This window comes from Xiphophorus maculatus, chromosome 5, assembly GCF_002775205.1.
Source record: "Xiphophorus maculatus strain JP 163 A chromosome 5, X_maculatus-5.0-male, whole genome shotgun sequence".
NCBI classification, from domain to species: Eukaryota; Metazoa; Chordata; class Actinopteri; order Cyprinodontiformes; family Poeciliidae; genus Xiphophorus; species Xiphophorus maculatus.
Window position 1 is genome coordinate 18,073,643 of NC_036447.1, and position 21,506 is coordinate 18,095,148.

The following is a 21,506-nucleotide window of genomic DNA, read 5'->3' on the forward strand; positions in this document are numbered from 1 at the left end:
CCAAAATAGAATAATCAACCTGCTATATGGCAGCCAGTCATGGGATTTTATTTAATTTCCCTCTGGGATTATTAAAGTATTTTGAGTTTAACTGAATGCTTTCTTGCCAGTTCAAGAGAAGCTTGTGGCACACGTTTTCGTAATTCAACTTGTTTCATCAGCTAGGTGTGTTGTGTATCCTGAACCTGAGGTTTTTAACATATCCAGCAGAATGATTGGTTATTTTCTTTGGGTAACCATAGCAATCTAAACTGCTTTAATCAACTATTTATACATTTAAATTAAATTTAAACATTAAAAGTATTTAGTTTATAAATTTAGCTAACTCAGAATAAACAACCATATTACTGTGATTTTACTTCATTCCGTCAGACAATGCTCTATGCAATTACATTGCATTTACAGTGAACATTTTTACATTTTGTCACATTAGAACCACAAACTTCTACTGTGGTGTATAGAATATAACAAAACAAAGTGGCACATTATTGTGAAGAAGAAAGAAAGAACACCTGGTTTTCAAGACATTTTCCAAATACTAAACTGTAGGTTGCATTTGAATTCAGCCTCCCTGATTATTCTAGAAATATATTTTGGTGGACTTACTGCTGCAAGTCATTTGAGATATGAGTGGGCCATTCTGCTACACAAATATGATTTTATATAAACCAACAAAACATTAGATAGAGCCTTCACAAATATTAAAGGAGCTTTCATGACAGCCCTCGCCTTGATTTATCAGACCATCATTCTGTAATTTTAATTCCTACCTGTAAGCCCCTGCTTACTAGAGGAAACCCCATTTAGAAGTAGGTGAGGGTCTGGACTGTGGGATGTGTGTCAGCATTACACACATCCCAATGCACGGTCTAGGATATGGACTCAACACCCCCCTTGTGTAACTGGCTGTCTGATTCCCTCACAGACAGACCCCAGTCTGTGGGGGTTGGCAAAAATCCCTCACGGGTCATCTCTCTCAGCACTGACTCCTTCTATGTACTAAGCCCACTGCTCTTCACCCTGATGAACAATGACTGCTATGCCAGAACAACAATGAACTGGCTTGCTGAGAGGAGGCGAGACACCTGATGGACTAGTGTGATGCAAACAATCTAATCCTGAATGTCAACAAAACAAAAGAAATTGGCGATTTCAGAAAAAAAAGATCAACAAAGTCACTCCCCCCTCCTCATCAATGCTGTCGAGCGGGTCAGCAGGATTATATTCCTGGGGATACAGATCACAGACACTTTGACTTAGTCCCTCCATACCTTTGGTCAGGTGACGAGAGCACAGCAACGTCTGCACATTTTGGATGAGAAGAGCAAACCTCTCCCTTCCCATTCTCACCACTTTCTACCGAGGCACTACAGACAACATGACAACAGCATCTCTGTCTGGGTTGGGACGTGTGATGCCTCTGATTGGCATTATGTAGAGAGAGCGGTGAAGACAGCTGAGAGAATAATCAGGACTGGTTTCCATCTTTGACACAGCTCGCAGTCACTGCCTCACCAGGGCTCGGGCAATCACAAAAGACCCCTTCAGTCCTCACCATTGTTTGTTCTCCTTGCTGACCTCTGGCAAAAGATTCAGCAGCTTCAAATTAAGAAAAACGGCTTCATCCCTCCTGTGATAAGACTGATAATCAGTGGAAATATGTAGAATACTTGTTTTTATTCTATGTATTCGTACTATTTTTATTTTTCTTGACTCGTTTTCAGTTTTTATTTTATTTTATCAAAATTTGAAAATATGTTCAAGGCATATGAATGCTTTTGGCAATAGACACCCTATTTAGCAAAACCCCCACGGTGATCTAGAAATAAACTGGACCATAACTTTTGTTTAAGCTCGTGAAGCGTATTTTAAATTAATTAAAAACATTATTGTATCTAGAGATTTCTAGCCTGGGGCTAGAAACGTTTCGCAATCATTTCCTAGCCTCAGGCCACCGTACTGCGTCAGCTGTGATGTCATTAGCAAAAACAAGGTTCACAAAGTGGGTATTGAATGCTTTCTTCATCCTAACATCTGTTCCTAATTAGAAATTATCCAATTTAAAAATCCACGGCGGAACGTTCGGCTCGCTTGCGTTGTAGCGCATGCGCTCCATGGTTTGTTGCGTCTCGCTTTTATTTTACTAACGAGATTTAGCTTACGGGACGCTAGCGTCATGCTAATATCGAGGTGAATATCTGATGTCAGCAGTAAACAGTAATAATATTTAGCGTTAAATCACGTCACGCTATCACCTGCTAACCAGGGAATCCGATACCGACAAATAGATGTCTGGCTGATCCAAACCAAAAGCACTCCTAAAGATTTTCCCCAAGCAGTTTTGAAAGTGGACACTAAAGGACAGACTCGCAAGGTGTCAGGACACAGTGGACCATGTCGGACCTGGACACCCTCATCGTGACCTTTCAGAGCCAGCTCTCCGATGTGATGGAGGCTGTAGTGAAGACGGCGATGTTTGAGGTGACCAGGCTGGTGGAGGATGTCTTCATGATGGAGGTGAGGCGCAGCAAACTGGAGGTGGACTCGCTGAGGCTGCAGCTGCAGTGGACTGGGAGCAAACGCGGCGGGGATGCAGAAAGGACCGACGGGTCTCTTGAGTTGGAGAGCAATGAGGCAGATCAGAGTCCTGTCGTGGTAAAAGCAAAAGCAGAGGAGCATGGTAAAAACATACAGCAAGAGTTTCAAAGCAGGTTATGGGTTACTCTGTGTTACATTAATGTATTACATTTCCCTTTTATTGCAGACACAATGAGTGACTGCGAGGTGAAGAATCCAGATGGTGCAGTAGAACATTGGTTGTCAAATGGCAGGGAAGAATCCAAGACGGAGTCAGCAGACAATCCAGAACCGATCCAGAGCCCTGGAAGAGAGTCTAAGGTGAGTCACGTGACTGTCAAAATGTCACTTGGCCCAACTGGAGGTTGGCAGCTTTTCTTAAAAAAAAAAACCCAAAACAAGATATGAAGCCTTTTTAAAGAAAAGCATCTATAGAACTCCTACAATATTCACTCATACAGTTTCTACGGCATAAAACCCTTTCAGTGGATACCAAAGAAAATCCCGACTTGCATAGAGGACAGTAAAGCATTGCTGCTGAAAAGCGTTCAATTTGATTTTCAACTTGCTTCCAACAGAGACAAATTAAGGAGCAGATATACACTATTTATCACATTCCAAAGCTACAGCTAATATTTATTTGGTAATCAATAAATTAATCAAAAAGTTAAATGAGATTAGTCAGGTATTTTAACCCAGCCTTGCTCTCTGCTGTAGCACAGGTCTTATGTGGATAATATTTTTAACATGAAATATCTTGGCCCCCATATCGATGTTGGCCGATATTGGTACGGCTGTGTTGGAGCAGAATAGCCTCTAAAACTGGCATCTTGAAATGCAGGCAGCACATCACATTTGTTTTTGGTTGGTGTTTACTTCTGTAGTGTAACGTTGAACTTGTTTGGCACCCAACAAGGCTTGTAAATGTTATTCACAAAGCTTGTTTCAGTCAGAATAAACTTGAGAAGAATGTACAGATCGTAAAACATTAACTAAGATGATTTTGTACTCTGTCTTGGTTTTCATCACACATAATATTCTGTGTTCAGGTCGCAGGAGAAAAGGAAATCATGGCATCTATGGAAATGAAAGAAGAAGAACTAAACAAACTGGCCTCTTGTTCTCTGCATTTGAGAGAGTGGAGCAGTACTTCTGCTCGTAAGTATCCGGTTCAAAAAATGAACAGTATTTAAAAAAATAAATACTTTACAGGTGAACTGTGGCTACCTTCTCTAATTCTGGTCAAGAAAAGCATCTCCACAGTATAATGCTGTCACCACCGTAGATATGAATCATAACAAAAAGATTTATGGAGTACATAGCTCATAGTTGTCATGTCAACAAATTCTCCCACCTGAGCAAGGACACTACACTTTATCCAGATTTTTGAAATAATTTTTGAAAAATATTCAGATATAATTTTCCACTCACCCCACTATTTTTGCCCTAATTTATGTTAGTTTATCACATAATAACCACAAAAAAATATTTTAAAGTTTTTGATTGTTCAGTTTATTATAAATCTGTTTAAATTCTTCCAGGTGAAGCTGAACCAGAGAATGCAGGTGACTTGGTTGAGGCACAGCCGACACCAGCCCAAACATACAGTGAAGAGCTGCAGAGAAATGTCATTAAGAGAGACCCACACATGTCCACTGATTGTGCGTATCCCGAGATCCAGGACGAAACAGAAGTGGCGGCGGACCAGACCGATGTTCTAGCTTTTGAACTTAATTCCAAGTGGGCTGACTTGGCGGCCACAGCAGCTGGGCTCCAGCAGAATCACAAGCTTGGCACAGAACCTGAGTTTCCAGGCCCACCTAAAGGTTCAGTGAATTATCTGGAGCATGAGCTTTCTGGCTCTGCCAGAGCAGATGCTCAGTTTACCTCAGTCAGAGATCAGGTTTCCTGTTCGGAATCTCCCAAAGCCAGACTGCGAGCCAACAACACGCCTAGCGTGATCGTTAAAGAAGAAGTCCTTATCGATTCTGATGGGTTTACAGAAGGGGCGAGTACAGAAAAGAAAGCTGGGACGCAATCATTCACCGGTTCGTTACAGAAACAAAGGATGAACTCAGCACATAAACCAAACCACTTCCACCACAGATCCTCAGCACAGGAGGCAGTGAAGCTCCAGTCTCATAGGGGTTCAGGACTCAGGCTACAGGCAGCCATACAACACCTCCACCGACCATTGAAGAAGTCTCCACAGAGACTATCAAACATGACAGCAGCAGCGCTCTCCGACCCTCGCTCTCAGGTTGCACCTTTAAATAACCCTAACAGGATTTCCCCCACATCCAAAGCCGCCTCATCTTTGCAGCCACTGCAGCGCGTTCACCTGGGTGACAAACAGACCGTAGCTCTGCACCGCGCCAGTGCCTCTTGGGTCAGCATCAAATCCCACAATCACCCTGCAAACTGCCATCAGTCGCCCCGCAACCCCGTCTCCCTTCCTGACTCTCCACTTTACAGGCCCTTCCTGCGCTGCGAGGAGTGTGACAAGAGCTTTCCACATCCCAGCAACCTGAAAGCCCACATGCAGATTCACACAGGCGAACGGCCTTTTTGCTGCCCGCTCTGCGGCCGCAGCTTCACCAAGCTCAGCAACCTCAAAGCCCACCGGCGCGTCCACACAGGCGAGAGACCTTACTGCTGCTTGGCATGCGGCAAACGCTTCACCCAGAAATGCAACCTGAAACGCCACCAGAGGATCCATCTGGACGTTTGACCTCAGAGATCTGAAGGAAAAAGAAAATTCATGAGTGTTTGTGTTTTAGCGTAAGACGGTCAGGGCTCATGTTGCAGTGCAGCACAGTTGGTGGGCTGCATCATGAGACTACATCTCTAGATATGATTAGTTCTGTGCATTCCTATGAAGCTCACCTGTTTAACCTCTACAAGTGTGCTGGGCTCACTGTAGGACGACAAACACTGTGTGTGGCGTGTGTTTCATATTGTTAGATGAACCAGCTAATAGTTATACCAGAAGCTAAATGTTTAGAGTCATTTCTTACGTGGACTGAAAGTTATTTCTAAAGGTACAGTGTCATGAAAAAGTGTTTGCCCCCTTAAAGATTTTTGCTATGAAGCAGCAGTTTCATGTTCCAAATCAACTTTAATATCAGACTAAAACCAATAGAAAGCAACCTTGTCCTGGGTTGATTTGATTGAATAGTCCCAACTTAGTCCTAATTCCTCAGTCCCAACTGAGGAATTACCTATATTTTTGATGAGTGATAGACATCAACAATCAAGATAATCAATTAAATAGAACTTGTCTGATAACATGAAATCATTTCTTGGATTTCAAAAAGCAACACATTATCCCCTTGTCTAAACAAACTTAGCAGATGAGAAATGGTACTCAACAGCCTGGAAAGGGTTACCAAGTCATTTCTAGAGTTTTGGGAGTCCAGTGAAACAAAATTCAGTCTTGATCCACACAAAGCGAGAAAATGTGGAATAGTAGTGAACTTTCCCAGATATAGTCGGTCTACCAATAGAATACAAAGGACCCCAGAGCAACATCTAAAAGCACTGCCAGCCTTACTTCAGTGAAGATCAGTGTTCATGATTAAAAACTAAAAAGGCAAGGCAAAATCATACCTTGTGTATGATGTTGCACCATTCAACATCATACACAAAGGGAATTCTGTGTATGATATGGGATGTGGAAAGCAGAATCATCCATGGAAGAGTTTCAAGCCCAAAACTGTTGCTGACATCACTTTGAATTTTGGAATAAGATTCTGTAAATGTTCTGTGTCCTTTTACATCCATTAGAACATGTCCAGCCATCAGTTTATGACCTTCAGCTCAAGCGCATTTGTTCAGCAGGACAATAATCCAAGGTGCTAATATGTTCAAATTCTAAGGCTCAAAATAGCATCATGAAGGTTTTGGGGTGGTATAGTCACCACCCCAGTGTCTGAACTTTACTGTCAGGAACTTTAGGTCAAAGTTCAGACCTAAATGTGGTTGAAATACTGCAGCATACATGCCCAATGACACAACCTTTTACTTTGTTCTTTTATGCATAAAAGCATAATTTGAAAACTGCTTTTTGTGTTTTCTCTGGTTATAGTTGTCTGGTATTAGATTTGTTTAATTTCAAACATTAAAGTGTGACTAGAAAGGAAAAGCAGATGCATTTCAACATACTGCTAAGGGGCAGTTTTTTCACTTTATTAAAGTGAAAAAAGAAAGGATTCCAATTTAAATTTTTGCTGTCAGGAAAAATGAGTTGGCCTAAAAACATCTCTTATTTAATATTGGTTCCTATAGTATTAATGACCACAGCACTCATGAGCTAGAGCACAGTTTCTTACACAAGTTATTCCGAATGATCGCTACTGACTGATAATTGTATTAGCTCAAAACTTTGTTTTAATCCTAAATTAAAATTCCAGCATTGTTATATGATGTAAAAATGTCTTCTGATATATATATATATTGTCTCACATTGTAATACTTTTAATATTTTTATTATCTTATTAAATTATAAACATAGAACAATTGTTTCTTAACTAATTTACATGAAAGATATGTGTGGGTGTGTGTATGTGTTATATGTACAATTATGTGTGTAACAAGAGTTCCTGGCACCAGGTCTCGCAATATTAACGTTGATATTTCTTATCAATTTGACAGCTGACTTGCAAGGAACAGTCTGCTTGCCATGTTAGTCAAAAAGTATTAGAGAGATTTGAACTTCTGAGCTTGGCACACTGTTGTATCGATGCTAAAGATGTTTTTAAGTCAGGTTTGCAGGTGCATTTCAATTAATTAGACTAGTATTCAAAAGTTAGTTTATTGCACTAATCAGTTCAAGAAGGGAAACTTATGCAGTGGCACCCAAAAGTCTACATACCCTTAAAGCTGTTAAAATTTCAGCTTTCTGCGACAAAAAAGAAACAAAAATGTACTTGTTGAATTCACAAATGTGAGCTGTATTAAAAAAGACGACAGCTGCTCTGCACGATATTTTTTTTGGACACTAGATGTCACCCATTCCGCTTCTTTCACCCAACAATGCTTAATGGAGCTTTTCAGATGATCGCTTATCTCCTTGTATAACTTCATACAGAGCCTCTATTAAAAGAAAAAAGAAAAACAACCCAGCAAAGAAAAAAAAATTGTGGTAACAAGCATCTCTTGGTGCTGTTTTAGCCAATCTTTGTGCCTGATCTAGTGTGTGTTGCTCGAGCTCAGGATTAAGCCTGATGGTTTATCTGTGGCGGGAGTCGGAGCAGCTCTGTGCAGGTGGTACAAACGATAACATTTTAATCTTGTTTTCAAGATGTGGAAAAAGCTAGCGGAGGCTAAACTCTTTCAGTGCGTGGGCGTGTTTGAAGGGGGAGGGCGGGCAGAATGAATTAAAGCTGGGCTTCTGTTCTGGATGTTATCTTCCGCTTTTCAAGTTGGAACTCAATACCAAGAGAAGTTATCTGTAAAGAATTGAGAAATAGCTACTTAAGCTGAATCAGCAGTGCAGAGAAAGAATGTTTGCTGTGCAACAGCACAACTTCTTTCCTGTCTGCTCACAGCTAAACGAGCACAGTGAACCGAGTATATAAATATACTGTCTTACCAATTTAACGTGTTTCAAATAGCACTATAGACTTGTGTTAAATTGTTCTAGTCTATAAACTACTGGTGCGTACATACATCTCACACCAGCTTACATTGCTGTTTGAAGATTTATAAGTAGACATCTAGCTGAACAGCATTAAAACTAACCAAGCAGTTCTGAAAACAGATTACAATCACGGGCTCCGACTCCGTGGGTGCTTCAGGTTATTAGCAGCCAGCTGTGCCATGCAGCCGACACTTGTCATTGATTGGCTACTGACCTGCTCTAGCGACGCATTACGTTGTGACGTCAGATAAGCCATTACAAATACTGGACAGCAACTTGCTGAAAGATTAGCATGGTGGTTTATTTAAACAAACAAACAAGCAAAATATACAAATAAACAAAATTGTCAAATTTGTGATTAAAAAAAAGGGAGTAAGAAGAATTCTACCTTGTCAGCGACTGCGGAAAGTAACAGTACAGATGTGAGGCATAAAAAAAAGGGCGGACTTTTCAAGCTAGCTGAAAAAGGGAAGTACCAATGTATAGACTACAACGCCGGGAATAAACAAGGTATTATGTGAGATCTGCACTACGGCCAAAAACAACTACCTTCAGCACATGACCAAGAGTCATGGAGAGCTTTTGTACGGGATGGTTTTACCAGCTGGGCCAAAGCACTGAAGAAAGTTCAAACTCATGAAAAGTAATATCTTCATGCAGCTGCAGTTAGCATCAATGCTACTACTGAGAGTGTAAATGTTGCTGCGTCAATATGAACTGCCATAAACATAAGCAGATGTCAGATGCACGAACTGCTTTGTTGACTATTCTGTCCTCAGTCCAAATTTCCTGACCCAGTTACTTAATTTACATGCTCTTGTTGCACTCATGAAACACTGCATTGTGACGTGTGTATGGAAACAGCAAAACGACGAGGAGATTGCTTGGTTACTTTTTAGGATTTTGTGAACTTTCTCAAGGGGGATGAGGGAGGATATTTGAGGACACTGTTGCCTGAGGTCACAAAACCAGTGAAACTTGCCCTGACTGTCCCTGCTACATCGTGCATTTCAGAGAGGTCATTTTCTGGCCTTTGACGCCTGAAAACGTACCTGCAGTCCACAATGTGTCAAGCAAGACTGAACCCCGTTGTAATACTGAACAGTCACAAAACATTGCCAAGGAATAGAAACTTGGAAAAAATTGGAAGGCTACCAGAGGCAACACACTCCTCATCAAGAATTAACAAGAATGGTGAGTGGCAAACAATTCAATATTTATTATGATGACGCCAACTATGATATTGTTTTAAAGGATCTATCTGAATGTTTTTGAATTTGTATTCGGTCCACAATTTGCTTTTATTCTAGCCTTTTTGCTATATTTTTGATAGTTATGATTCTTTCCTGCTGTTTGTTAGTAAAACTTTTGATTAAGCCTTGCCTCATTAAAAGCCATTGCAGTGGTGCTCTTTAATATCAGGTTAAGATTAAGTAATGAAATTGCCTTGCTGATGAGTTGGTGGACTATGTTAATGTTCACTGATAGTGACATTCAGCACATTGGACAGTTTCAGTCACACTTGTAGATCCATATGGTTATGGTATACTATTCAATCTACGCAGTGATGTTGCATTGTGGATTTTGTTTTTCCTTTGTCTTCATTTGAGTTGTTTGCATTAGGTTACATTGACATTAACTCCTCTAGTCTGTGTGCGTGCACATTGATATAATGTGTGCACCTCAAAATATCAACAAGTCATGCAAGCACCGTGACCACCCACTACCAGAAAGATAAATCTGCGCCTCCAAGTACAGTTATCATTGTCATTATCATGCAGTCTTCTCTGTCACACCAACCAAAATAAAATTCAGATTTTGCAGAGTTTGCATTACCTGGGAAGAGAAAAGTTAAAAATATTTTTCTTCAATTCCTGCTGCTAACATTGACACATGGCATCCCATCAGGTGTGAATTACCAAAAGAAAAGTGCTAATATTGGTAATGGGAAGCTATAGTTCATAAAATCAAAAATTTTAATTGTGAGAAGCATACAACAGTATGTGTATACTGTAGTGTATTTGTAGTGTATACTTTACAACCCACAAGGACATTTGAATGCAGAACAGTGGTGTGATTGTATAAAATTGAGGGAATTATGGCAAGCACATGCCATGGTAAGAACACGTAACTTAAACAAAGCAGTTAGCATTCAGTCTATTTGAGCCCACTGTGAGCAAAAACTATCTCAGATTAGAAGATGTGTATTTTTATGACAGTTTTTACATTTTACGTGTCCCATATCGCGTAACATATGGGACATGTAACTTCTGCTGGGGTTAACATCCTAGATGGATTCACCCCATCAATATCCTTGCAGGGCAATAGTTAACATATTGCATTAACAAATTAAATCAATAAATGCTGTCTTCAAATTTATCTTCTGCAGGTTTACCCATGATGATAAGCAGCAGTAGAGGCTAATTATTATTAGTTATTAATTAATTACTTATTAGTTTGAGTGATGTGAGAGGTGATCTTTCTGAAATAACATTTTGACAGCTACTTCTATTTACTTCTGCTGTCACACACTACTCCTGCATATTTTGTATTTTGATGTTGTTTAGAGAAATGGGTTCACTTGTGAACACCTGTGCACATCTGAGTAAAAACTGGCTAGAATTGGAGCAAAAACTATACTGTCTGTGTCAATGGTGCAGGAATTTGAAAATCAAAATTTTAATTAATTTTTTTGTCAAAAGGGACCTTTGTCACTCTTCCAAATTACAGGCAGAAATGTTTTGACACAAAGCACTACTGAATGGTTAGGATGTTGGCCTGTTGGAGCTCTGAGCTCCTGCTCTTAGACAGCATATTTTCCGATCTCCTTCACATCTCTGAAATTGCAGTATAAAATAGTCCCTTGAGAAGGCACACTTGAGGTGGAAAGTTTGATATCAGTACTTTCATGGTAGTGTGTATTGTGTTATGGAATACATTCGTGTTCAATGTTTTGCATACCATGCTTCACGCTATTGCTATTTCACAATTATCTGGCTGTGTTCTTGCCTCCCTTGTGCAAATCTTTTTTCGTCACACTTTTTCTTACTTGTGGTCTGCAGGAAATAAGCATAATTAATGCAAGCTGCAAATCAGAATAGCAGTAAAGGAAAATTATGAAATGCCTTAAAATGCTTCTATTTACAACTTGAAAATCTGTCTTTTGTTTGCCTTTTATTACCCTTTTTGTCATTATTTACAACAGGGAGCAGTTTTTAAACAATAGGAAAAATTACAACTATAAACCTTAATAAAATGTTGACTATTTAACCATGTAAAAACCACAGTGGGAAAAACAGTAGTATATCAATAAATTAAAATGATTATAGTAGAGGGAAGGTACCACATAATTTATGCAATGTCAAAAATCTTGAATCTTGTGGAAGAGAGGGACAGAGAAAAAACTACTTTTTATACCTAATGAAATGAGATGTGTAACCATAGACCAAAAAATATTTTTTTTAATTGTTTTTTTCCCCCCACTTTATAGTATTGATGCCTATTATATTGGTACATCAAATAAGACAAATTTAAAATAATAAAAAAAACATGCACCATAATTTTGCCTTTTCAGGAGCCAGAAAGGAACAAATGGCTAAAAACCAACAAATTATTAATTGTTGATTGACACTGAAGGACCTGATGATTAGCTTTTGGTTGGTTCTAAGAAATTTATAATAGAGATATTCATGACTTGTTAGAGCTGAACTTCTAATTAAAAGGAATAAATGGCTTGTATAAATTAGCTTGGTTGCTTCAGTTGTGATTAAAGCAAGGTAAATGATTACTCCTTGTGGTCATTCGTGTTGTTTAGATAAAGTTAAATAAGCCTTATGTTAGTATGTTAAATAACCAATTAGATAGCTGTCTAATTGGTTAGTTGTAACATTTTTTAAATAAGGAGTTTATACTTGTCAAGAGCATCCTGCCACTCACCTATCACCGAAAGTCCATTAAGTCCACTAATATCTAAACGCTCCATGACACTGCAAGGATTAATCAAGAATGTATAGAGCAAAGCATTTGTGCAGAAATTTTAGCTGCATAGCTGAGTAATGCTGTTGACTTTGGAGTCTTCCCCTCCAATGCCATCTATAATTAATAGTAATTGTTGTTTGATGAAGGGACATTCATCTGTTCTTCAAGATAATGTAATCAAATTGGACATCCATTTAAATTTCAATTTGCAGCAGTTGTCAGTCCTGTTGCAACTATAACTGTCTAATAGCTGTACCAGACACAATTACAATATGTTTTTTATAATTATTGTAATATTTTCCAATTACTTTTAACACAATTACCAAAACCAATGTCTCTCCTGCCTGATTTCTGAATAGAAAGTTGGTGTTAACTAAGTTTCTAACTTCTAACACTTGAGCAAAATGTTTCTGATGTATTTGCTTTTGAGTCGTTTATTTAGCTAAAAACTAAAACATTACAGTAGATGAGGAATGACACGATCGTGCCATTTATAATTCCATGTACGAAAAAAACTTGTTTCTATTAGAATCACCAGCTCAGTTTTTCTAAGCCACGGAGTCTTTTGGTTCTTTAGTTGAAAAGAAGTCATGACGTTAATTTTGTAGATAGTTTTATCATGCCCATCCTCATAATCTGCATAATGTCATGCACATAACTTTTTTCTCCTTCAATTTGATGAAAATTGTTTAAACCTTTTAGTAGCTTGAAGAATTAAGAACTTCTTTTGTTTTGATAAAACACCTTTTCAGAGCTGTATGTGGTTACAAGTAAGCCCTTTTCTATACCTATTGTAAAAAGCCTGGCACTGGGCGTTAATTGCTTATGAAATTGGTTTTTAAATTTTTTTTCCGTTACAAAGGGGGAGAGTCATGCATGTCATTGGGGCTCACACTGTCACTGTCTTTCATCACTATGTGTGAAATTTAAAAATATCTTTGAAGGCCTTGTTCCTGTGCCAGTCTCACAGTTAGGTACATGTTTGTCCTTGAAGTTGGTAGAAGCTTCTGCAGTCATAAAAGTCGTCTTGCTGTGTGTGTATCCACTTATTGCAAATTATTTTAGAATTTCTGAAAAGAACTGTTTGAGCTTATAAATGGACAACAAATAAAATGCATTTTTATTTGTGATAATTTTTGTTCTCTGTTTTGCCAAAGTATACATACACAATTCAGTGGAATCATTTTGTTTCTTTCCCTCTTTCAGAGTAAAATGATGATACAGCTAACATTTTCTCTGTTTATCTATTTGTCTATCTATCAGTCAGTCTGTCTAATATACATAAATATATATATGGGCTAGAAAAAATGTTCACACAAAAAACAACTTTGTGCATCCAAGTCCTTTTATTAAAATTCCACTCCAAAAAATAGCTTAAATGCATTATTAAAATCCCAAAAGGAGTCAGAGATTCATGGCCAATTATAAAGATATGCAAACTTCTAACCAGTACTGTACCGACAGCTGAGACAGATCTTCTCATTAACGAGATCCTTCGTAACATGCTCATTAAGATGAATACAAGAGTAGAGGGAGTTTTTGTCTGACTAATATTCCGGTCTCTTTTGTCCCTTGAATATGGTACATTAGCAGTCTCATAAACTATAGAGAAAGAAAGAAACATGTTGATTCAGCTAATGCCTTTCTTATTTAAACACTAGAGCTAGTTTGTTCATACATCCACAGAAATTCCACACAACTGCTGCACCAGGACAGGATAAATTACTTTTGCTATGACGTCACTCTCTCATGTTTTCCATTTTTATTTTTAAGGCTTATGTGACTAAATGTGCCCTCAAAGGGTCTAAAAAGTAAGGCTAATCATCAATTTCAGTGTCAGTATCCAGTGATAACATTTTCATCAGTGCAGACAAAGTGTTTGCATAGTGTTGTATCAGTAACATTACTGGGTCATTGCTATTACATTTGTGTACCAGCTTTTTAAATGCAGTTACAGTGGGACATCTTTTGCATACATATCACATATCAGCTTCAGTAGAATTTAAAAATAAATTTAGTCTAAATTGAAAAGTAGTAATTGTACAGGGAGGCAATTCTGGAACTTTATTTACAAGTACAGCAAGTCTTGGGCCATTATTTACACAAAAGGGAGCTACGCATTTATCTGACTGTGATATTAGTCTTAAGAGATTTCATAAACCCATTCAGAACAGAGGTTCCTGAATGGGAACCTCTGTTGCTATGTTGCTGTTGTGGCTATTGTATATTTTATTTTCACAAGCAGTGAAACACTGAAATATTGAAACAGGTTTTAATGAATTGCAACTAGAGTTTTAGGCAAAAAAGCCTAACATGTTCTACAGACCTTTACTGTCAGTGTCTGCAGCATACAGGACCAACTGGTACTAGAGGCCTTGGAGAAAGTATTTCTCCCTCAAAGATCTCTTTTTTCACCTTTTCACAGTTAAATTAAAATCAAACAAATTTTAATAACCAACTGGGCAATGATGATTCAATTTATAAATCAATCTGGCTTGCTCTAAAAAAACAAATTGCCCCCTCAGCCTAACAACTGGTTGTATCACCCAAAAACTGCTTCCAGTCATTTATGATAATTGGCAAGTCTTTAACATAACTTTGGAGGAATTCTGGCTCCTTGGTCTTTAAATGGTTGCTTTAATCAAACCATATTAGAGAGTTATTCAAGCATAAATTACCTATTAGTCACAGTTAGCATCTCAATTGAATTTTAATCCGGATTTAATTTGGCCACTTCAAAACATTTTTGTGTTTTTTTTAAGCCATTTGGAGATGGACTGGAATTGAGTTACTGAAATAAATACACGTTTTAGAAATATATATATTTTTTGAATGGGTGTGTACATATTGATAAAAGACTGCATTAGACCTCACAAATTTGTTTTGAGTGGTTACAGCAACCAAAATTTTGACATGGCATGTAGCAGTGACTATGAAAGCTATTGTATATTTTATTACCCCTTCTACTATGTTTAATTCAGTTTATATAATAAATTAAAAGTAAATGTCATCTCAAGACTTGTTACAGGCCAAATAGATCCAAATTTTGTTCAGAAATATATTCAATCAATATGATTATTTACACATATTCAAATTTACTTACTAATTTAGTAAGCAATGTCAGCTGATTTAAATCATCTAGAGAAAAGGATTATTTAATTGCATATTACATTTTGCTTGGATTGACTTTTCATTTCTATCTCTCTCTGTGTTTAAGGGTATAGAGAAGCTGGAAAGTGATTGGTGCTTCTTTTTCTCTTCACAAAAATGTGTTCAGAAACCCGGTTCACACTTATATAGAAGCATATAAACACCTGCCAAAGTATCCATTACTGCATTCATGGGACATCACTCACAGGTACTGAAAAGGTGAAAACAAAAGCGGTCACATTATCTCGCCTGGTAGCAAGAATCCGTATGGAATGAGATTGTGTGGGCTGGGCGTTAGAGATGAGGTGGAGGGTGTACTCGGAGGTAGAGTGGGTGTGAAGGAGGTTGAATGGGCTCGGTTTGACACATTTGCCAGCAGTACAAATAAAATAGTGGAGAGGGTCGTGTTTTGTCTGTGAATCATCCCAAAAAGAAGAAAAACACACAAACACACACCTGAGTCACCACAGGCAAGCTTTAAGTTATAATGGCTTGTTGTTTTTATCAGATAGCATCACACTTAAAAACAGAATCAGATTTATTGGCCAAGATTGTGTGCAAAAGGAAGGGACTTGACTTAGTTTCACACACTCACAAATATTAGGTAAATCTATACACTTTGGAGGGAAAATGAAAGAAAAGATAAAGAGACAATAATTCTGTATATCATCAACTTAACTGACTACTCAGGCTGTAAAGAGTTTTTGTGTTCATCACAGTGGGAGAAGTTAAGGTCTCTGTGTTGGCTGGTTTTTGCAATAAAAAAAAAAAGCCTCTTCGTCATGCCAACCTGAAGGTGAAAGTCTAAATAGTTTGAGTCCAGGATGTGTGAGGTCTGCAGATATGTTAGATTTTTCTGACTAGACCTGTACAAGTCCTGGATGGAGGGAAGGTCCTCGCTTATGATCCTCCCTGTAGACGCGATTGTTCATTGCAACTTGATCTGTCTTGTTTTGTGGCTGAGCTAAACCACACAGTCATTTAGAAGATGATTAGTGTCTCCTATGGAGGATTGTGGTTCTTTAGTTGCTGCAGACTCTGCTTAGCTCTCTTCAAAACTGTGTGAAAACCAAGTCCATGCAGAGACCTTAGAGAGGCGGGTGCTCAAATTTAAAAAAGGGGCACGTAGAACAAGATTTTAAAACACCTTAACACAGCTTAGAGTACTAAGCCGAATAACAAAATATAATCATCAAGAATCTAATATGGAATCACATCATGCTACATCATTATCCTCAGATAGGCACCTTGCAAAGCTAGCCTACGCTTGCCCTGATGGGGTGGAATATTGCTGTAGAGGACTGTTGCACCTGCTGCTGCTACTAATAGTGATAGAGCAGGGCTGTTATTTTGTTGTAAGAGAATGTTAAAAACTTAGTTTCTTATGGTTTCCATACAGAGCTAAGGCTTGCATATATATTTTATCCGTGTGGATGACATTGTATCCTACATATAATAGTAACTGTCACCTCACTAAAAATATATATATTTTTGATTTCTGTTCAGTTTGTGTCTGCTTTTTTAGCCATTATTTTATTTAGCCCATGTGTATTCTTTCATGTTGCCATGGACACTGTATTTGCACATTTTAGGCATCTGACAAAAAAATGATTCTGCAATTTCACAGATCATTCCCTGGAAATATGAGCATTGATTGTTTATCGTTTTGTAGAGCTGCATCATTTTTCTTGTGTTGCTTTTCAAACACATCATGTCCAAACAGGGATAGTCAGTTTTTTATCAAAACTCTGCCTAAAATGCATCTGTTCATACCCTCATAATGATACGTGTTCCAGCGAAATACAATTTCATTTTGACTTTTGTTCATCAGATTGTGCATGTTTTATATTTTTATATTATTTTTTGAAAACAGACACAATGAGTTAAATGTGGATCTGTCGTCTTGCTCATGCAATAGTTATAGTGACTTAGCGACTTAGACCAAAGCCATATTCTACTTTATTGTAAAATGAACAGAATTAGAAACGCATTTTGATGAATTATGCAGACTTGTACAGGCTTTAAACTAGTTATCTAGGCCATAAACCTGAAAGAGAAATTTTTACTTTGGGAAAAAGTCAAGGTCAAAGTAATCCCCTGCTGGCAATAAAAAAATAAACAACTTGCCCACTGGTTATGGCTGTCTTTTTCTCCCAGCATGTGATTAGTGAAGTCCTCCCACTGTCCTCATTTTCCCATCTCGACCTCCCGCCTCCTCTCTCATCACCCCTCCACATGTTCCTTCACCCACAGCCAGGCAAGGCATTGTTGCAATGGCAGAAATAACAACTATTGGTTGCAGACGACGCACGACATTTAACAGTCACATTTTGACTTGTCAGTTCTCCTTGTTCAGCTGTAGGCAAATGCCCACCCACACTGAAAATACTCTTTGCCACTGTCTTCAGTCAGTGCAGCAGTTTCATTACGCAGTCTATTCCCTTTCTGTGTCCCCATATAATAAAGATTAAATTGGCAGTCGTGTGTCATTATTTACATAGTTACGTTTCTGTGATGTAATATTTGTCCCAAATTGACAGGAAGATAACTTCAACAGTGTGGGTTGACTGGAGCCATAGAAAACTACTTTCAAACATATTTAAAATAGTGCTGTTTCATCAATGTTTGTCATTTGTGCCTATGAATCCTGGCAACAGGTTTATTATGATGGGTATTACTTGCTAAAATGAAAACAACCTCTTCACACTACTTTTAGAAGTTGTGTGAAGTACTCAGAGGTTTCTTAGAGAGCATCTGTGTGGGGGAGGAGCTGTGGATGGAGGACTGTAGTGCAGCAGAGTAAGAGGCATAGACCTTTGAGGTGTGCTTGCTCAATGTTCAATCCAAGTCCACGATTTCCTCAGAAATCTCTACTGCATGTTTAAAGGATATTAAGAGAAGTGAGTCACATCAGTGCTTAGTTTTATGTTGTCTTGTGTTATTTGCCATTATAAAAATGCTTATGTTTCACATTCCAAGTTGCTTTGGTGTTTTGTCGTGTTCTGTTATTTAATCTTTTATTTATGCAGAGTATTTTCACTGGCTGAATGATAGAAAAGTTGGTAATATAGTTACCAGTGAAAAGTTTGTGGATTTGAATCCTGAGCTAGGGGTTTTCGGCATGGGTTTGTGGATGCTTACTTGGCTAATAGTTTGGCTTCTTTCCACAGACCAAAAACATTACTTTTTTGTAAATAGTTTATTCTAAATTTTCTCATTCACATGTTGTACCATCCTTCTTCTCTGGCTTTTTTTTCCATTATTGCGTCGTCACTTCTGTTCCTGCTCCACCTGAGATTTGTTTTTTGCTTGTTTCTGCTCTGTTGCTTTTTGCTAGTCTTTTGGTTTTGCTTTATTAAACTTCACACGATCATGACTCTGGATGTGCCTTCCACATTATCCATTGATGATAGTTTTCAGATATGTCACAGAACAAAGACTCTGTACATGCGATGGTGTGAAAAAGTCACAAGCACTTAAAAGAAGTAACACAGACACAGTGGAACCTTTATATATGAATTTAAATACAAATTTACAGAATCTGAAACCTGAATAGTAGACTTTTCCCAAACCCAAATGGTGTCGGAATGTCTGAAACATAACTTTTTCTTAACAGGTGAATATACAGGACAACTGCACATCCTACAATTCATTATATCTCAAAAATGTGCTGTTGTTCTTGACAGATTTGCCCTGGATTTGTCAATGCAATGCAAGTGTTGCTGCTGCATGTCGGCTATGTCTTCTGCGTTGTTTTCTCTGCTTTACCTGTAAAAGCCACATTGTTAACAACAGACCCGGTGATGGTGGAGGCTCAGTCGTCACCTTCCTGAGCCATCAAATACTGTAGGTCTATGCTATGTAGAGAAAAGAGAAAATCTGAACAAAGCCTTTGTTTCACTCAGAGTTCCGAAATAATGAAAATAAAGTTAAGGAACTTTTTCAAACATTTTGAAGCACAGGTGGATTCAGGTGTCTATAGTTCAATTTTTTTCTAAATTGTAAGGCTAGAGATGTGGCAGAAATGCTGTCAGAACTTGTAAGGCTGTGATGTGAAGGGTACCAATGCTGTGAGAATTGGCTCCATTGTGTTGGATGATGAGTCTTGTGCAAAATGGATGAAGTCATAATGGAAGGTGTTTCTCCTTCCAAAAAATAATCTCTTCCTCTTCCTTCACCTCTCAGTCAACCCCATTTTATCATCCTCAACTCCTGAAACAAGTGTTTTATAGAAACTGTGTTTTGTGTCTTAAGTTTTTGTTACAATAACATTTCACCAGACTTTGGTTTTATGCTTTTAGCAGTGTTATTCTATAGCAATATTGCTTCTGTTATGCTAAACAATATATTTATCATTGAGCTTGTTACTTGTGAATATATTGTGTGGTGTGTGGGATGGCATTGAGGGGAAGCAGGGGTTTGAAAGAAATTAGTCCTTCATTTTTATTTTCTTTTTTCTTTTTTGTTTCCTCGTGCATTTTTCAGATACAAACAGCCTTTTTGAACAAACTCAATTTGCATTGTAATTTACATCAGGAATTTCCTTCAGTAAACTCATCATGGGAAGAAGAGAAAAGAAATTAATTATATATCCAAGTCACCCACCTTAAGTAATTAGGATATTACAATCTGCTTGGCACATCCAATGCAACAAACAGCAACAACTCTGTTATTTTTAATTCATATTTTAACTCATGCTTGGAGTTTTGTGCAGCCTAAGAAGATAACCTGTGTGACTCACTGAAAGAAGCTGAACAAACTCTCTCTTCTTTAATTTGAGCAAATAATAATAATTTTACTTACTTACTTTACTTACTACTTTACTTTGCTTTCAGTTACTCATAAAACTTTCCTTCAGTAGAATATAAAATCAGCATTAGTGGAATCAAGATGTACTGTATATTGAAGAATATTTATTGATAAAACAGGGATTTCATGTAAAGCTGGATCTGTTCACACATCGGTTTTATTGGTATTTTAGCAAACCTTTCTTCCTATCAGATTTGAAACTTGTGTTCACTTGCCAACCACAAATCAAAAGCAGACTGACAATAGTGGTTCAATCAGCCGAGAGATTGCTGCTGGATCCCCAAACTACCATTTGAAAATGTCGTCAGTACTTCTTGAAAGCAGCGTGAGAGAAATATTGGCTCATACTCCAGAACAATCATTACTTTTGAAGAAAGCTGAGATTGAGGTGATTAAAAGTTTATGCCTCTGAAGTCAAACATGATGAATGTTGATTTTAACCCCTCCCCTCAGAGCGCTTCGCCTTCAAAGCTTTTAATTTTAACCTGGCCTAATTGTTGCAGGCAAATCATTTTGATGCATATGCGAGTGTTGCTAATGTGCTTTGTTCTTACAGAAAATCTCCCTCAAATGACTGATTTCTGGACATTACACCTATTTTTCAAAGGCCAACCTGGTTGTTACACTTCATTACTTTGTTATTTCTAGCATCACTTTGTTCTTTAAATCCCTCTTCTGAGTATGTGACTCATGATGTACTGGGGCGAAGTATGAAACTCTGATTTGGAGCATCACGTTGCATCTGATGCAAGAGGTTCTGGCTGTAGGGGTCAGTGTTGCTCCATGGAAGCATGTAAGACCACCTGCCTTACCCATCATGTGGTAAGAAGCTGTGCACATGTATGCATATGTGCCATCCTATGAACATTTCTTCATCTGTGCTGCAAATGGCATATTCTGCCTCACTCTTGTCTTGATGTCTTCTCTTCTTTTCTCTTGACAAGCTTATTGGTCTTTTTCTGCTTGGTGAATTGTTGTCCCTGTTGCACACACTGTCAGACACAAGCTCTCCATGGCAGAGCAGAGCAAAGGAGACAGACTGTGAGTGTGGAAGAGACTGGCAAGGGGTGATAGCCATGGTTTGTGTTTCTACCCCCTTTTACTCTCTTTGAACCAGATCAAACGAACACACACAAAGACACGCGCCGCTCTCTTCTTCTTTTCTCACAGGGGGGAGCAGAACAGATGGAGAGAATCCTGACAAAGGGCAACAAGTTGGGAGAAAGGCTGAAGAAATGTCTGACATGAATATCTCCATAGGATGAAACTGTAGCCTTTTTTGTGGGGATTTTTCCCCCCCCCTGTGTTTGTATTTCCATATGAGTTATCACCGCCTGCCAGGATAATTGAG

General features: G+C 38.2%; 1 protein-coding gene across 1 annotated transcript; it reads left to right on the forward strand.

Moving 5' to 3' along the window:
* The first annotated feature begins 42 nt into the window (after positions 1-42).
* On the forward strand, positions 43-7,056 carry LOC102224490 (zinc finger protein 394-like). The gene is made up of 4 exons (XM_005803054.2): positions 43-2,680; positions 2,765-2,898; positions 3,627-3,735; positions 4,119-7,056. Exons 1-4 carry the CDS (start codon positions 2,395-2,397, stop codon positions 5,306-5,308), a joined length of 1,719 nt encoding a protein of 572 aa, XP_005803111.1. The 5' UTR covers positions 43-2,394; the 3' UTR covers positions 5,309-7,056.
* Positions 7,057-21,506: the final 14,450 nt, after the last annotated feature.

Bases quoted from the DNA above. Each gene is read 5' to 3' on its own strand.
- LOC102224490 (XM_005803054.2), top strand. From the start codon at position 2,395: ATGTCGGACCTGGACACCCTCATCGTGACCTTTCAGAGCCAGCTCTCC. The intron at 2,681-2,764 runs GTAAAAACATAC...CTTTTATTGCAG, and splicing joins AGCAAAAGCAGAGGAGCATG to ACACAATGAGTGACTGCGAG. The intron at 2,899-3,626 runs GTGAGTCACGTG...TTCTGTGTTCAG, and splicing joins GCCCTGGAAGAGAGTCTAAG to GTCGCAGGAGAAAAGGAAAT.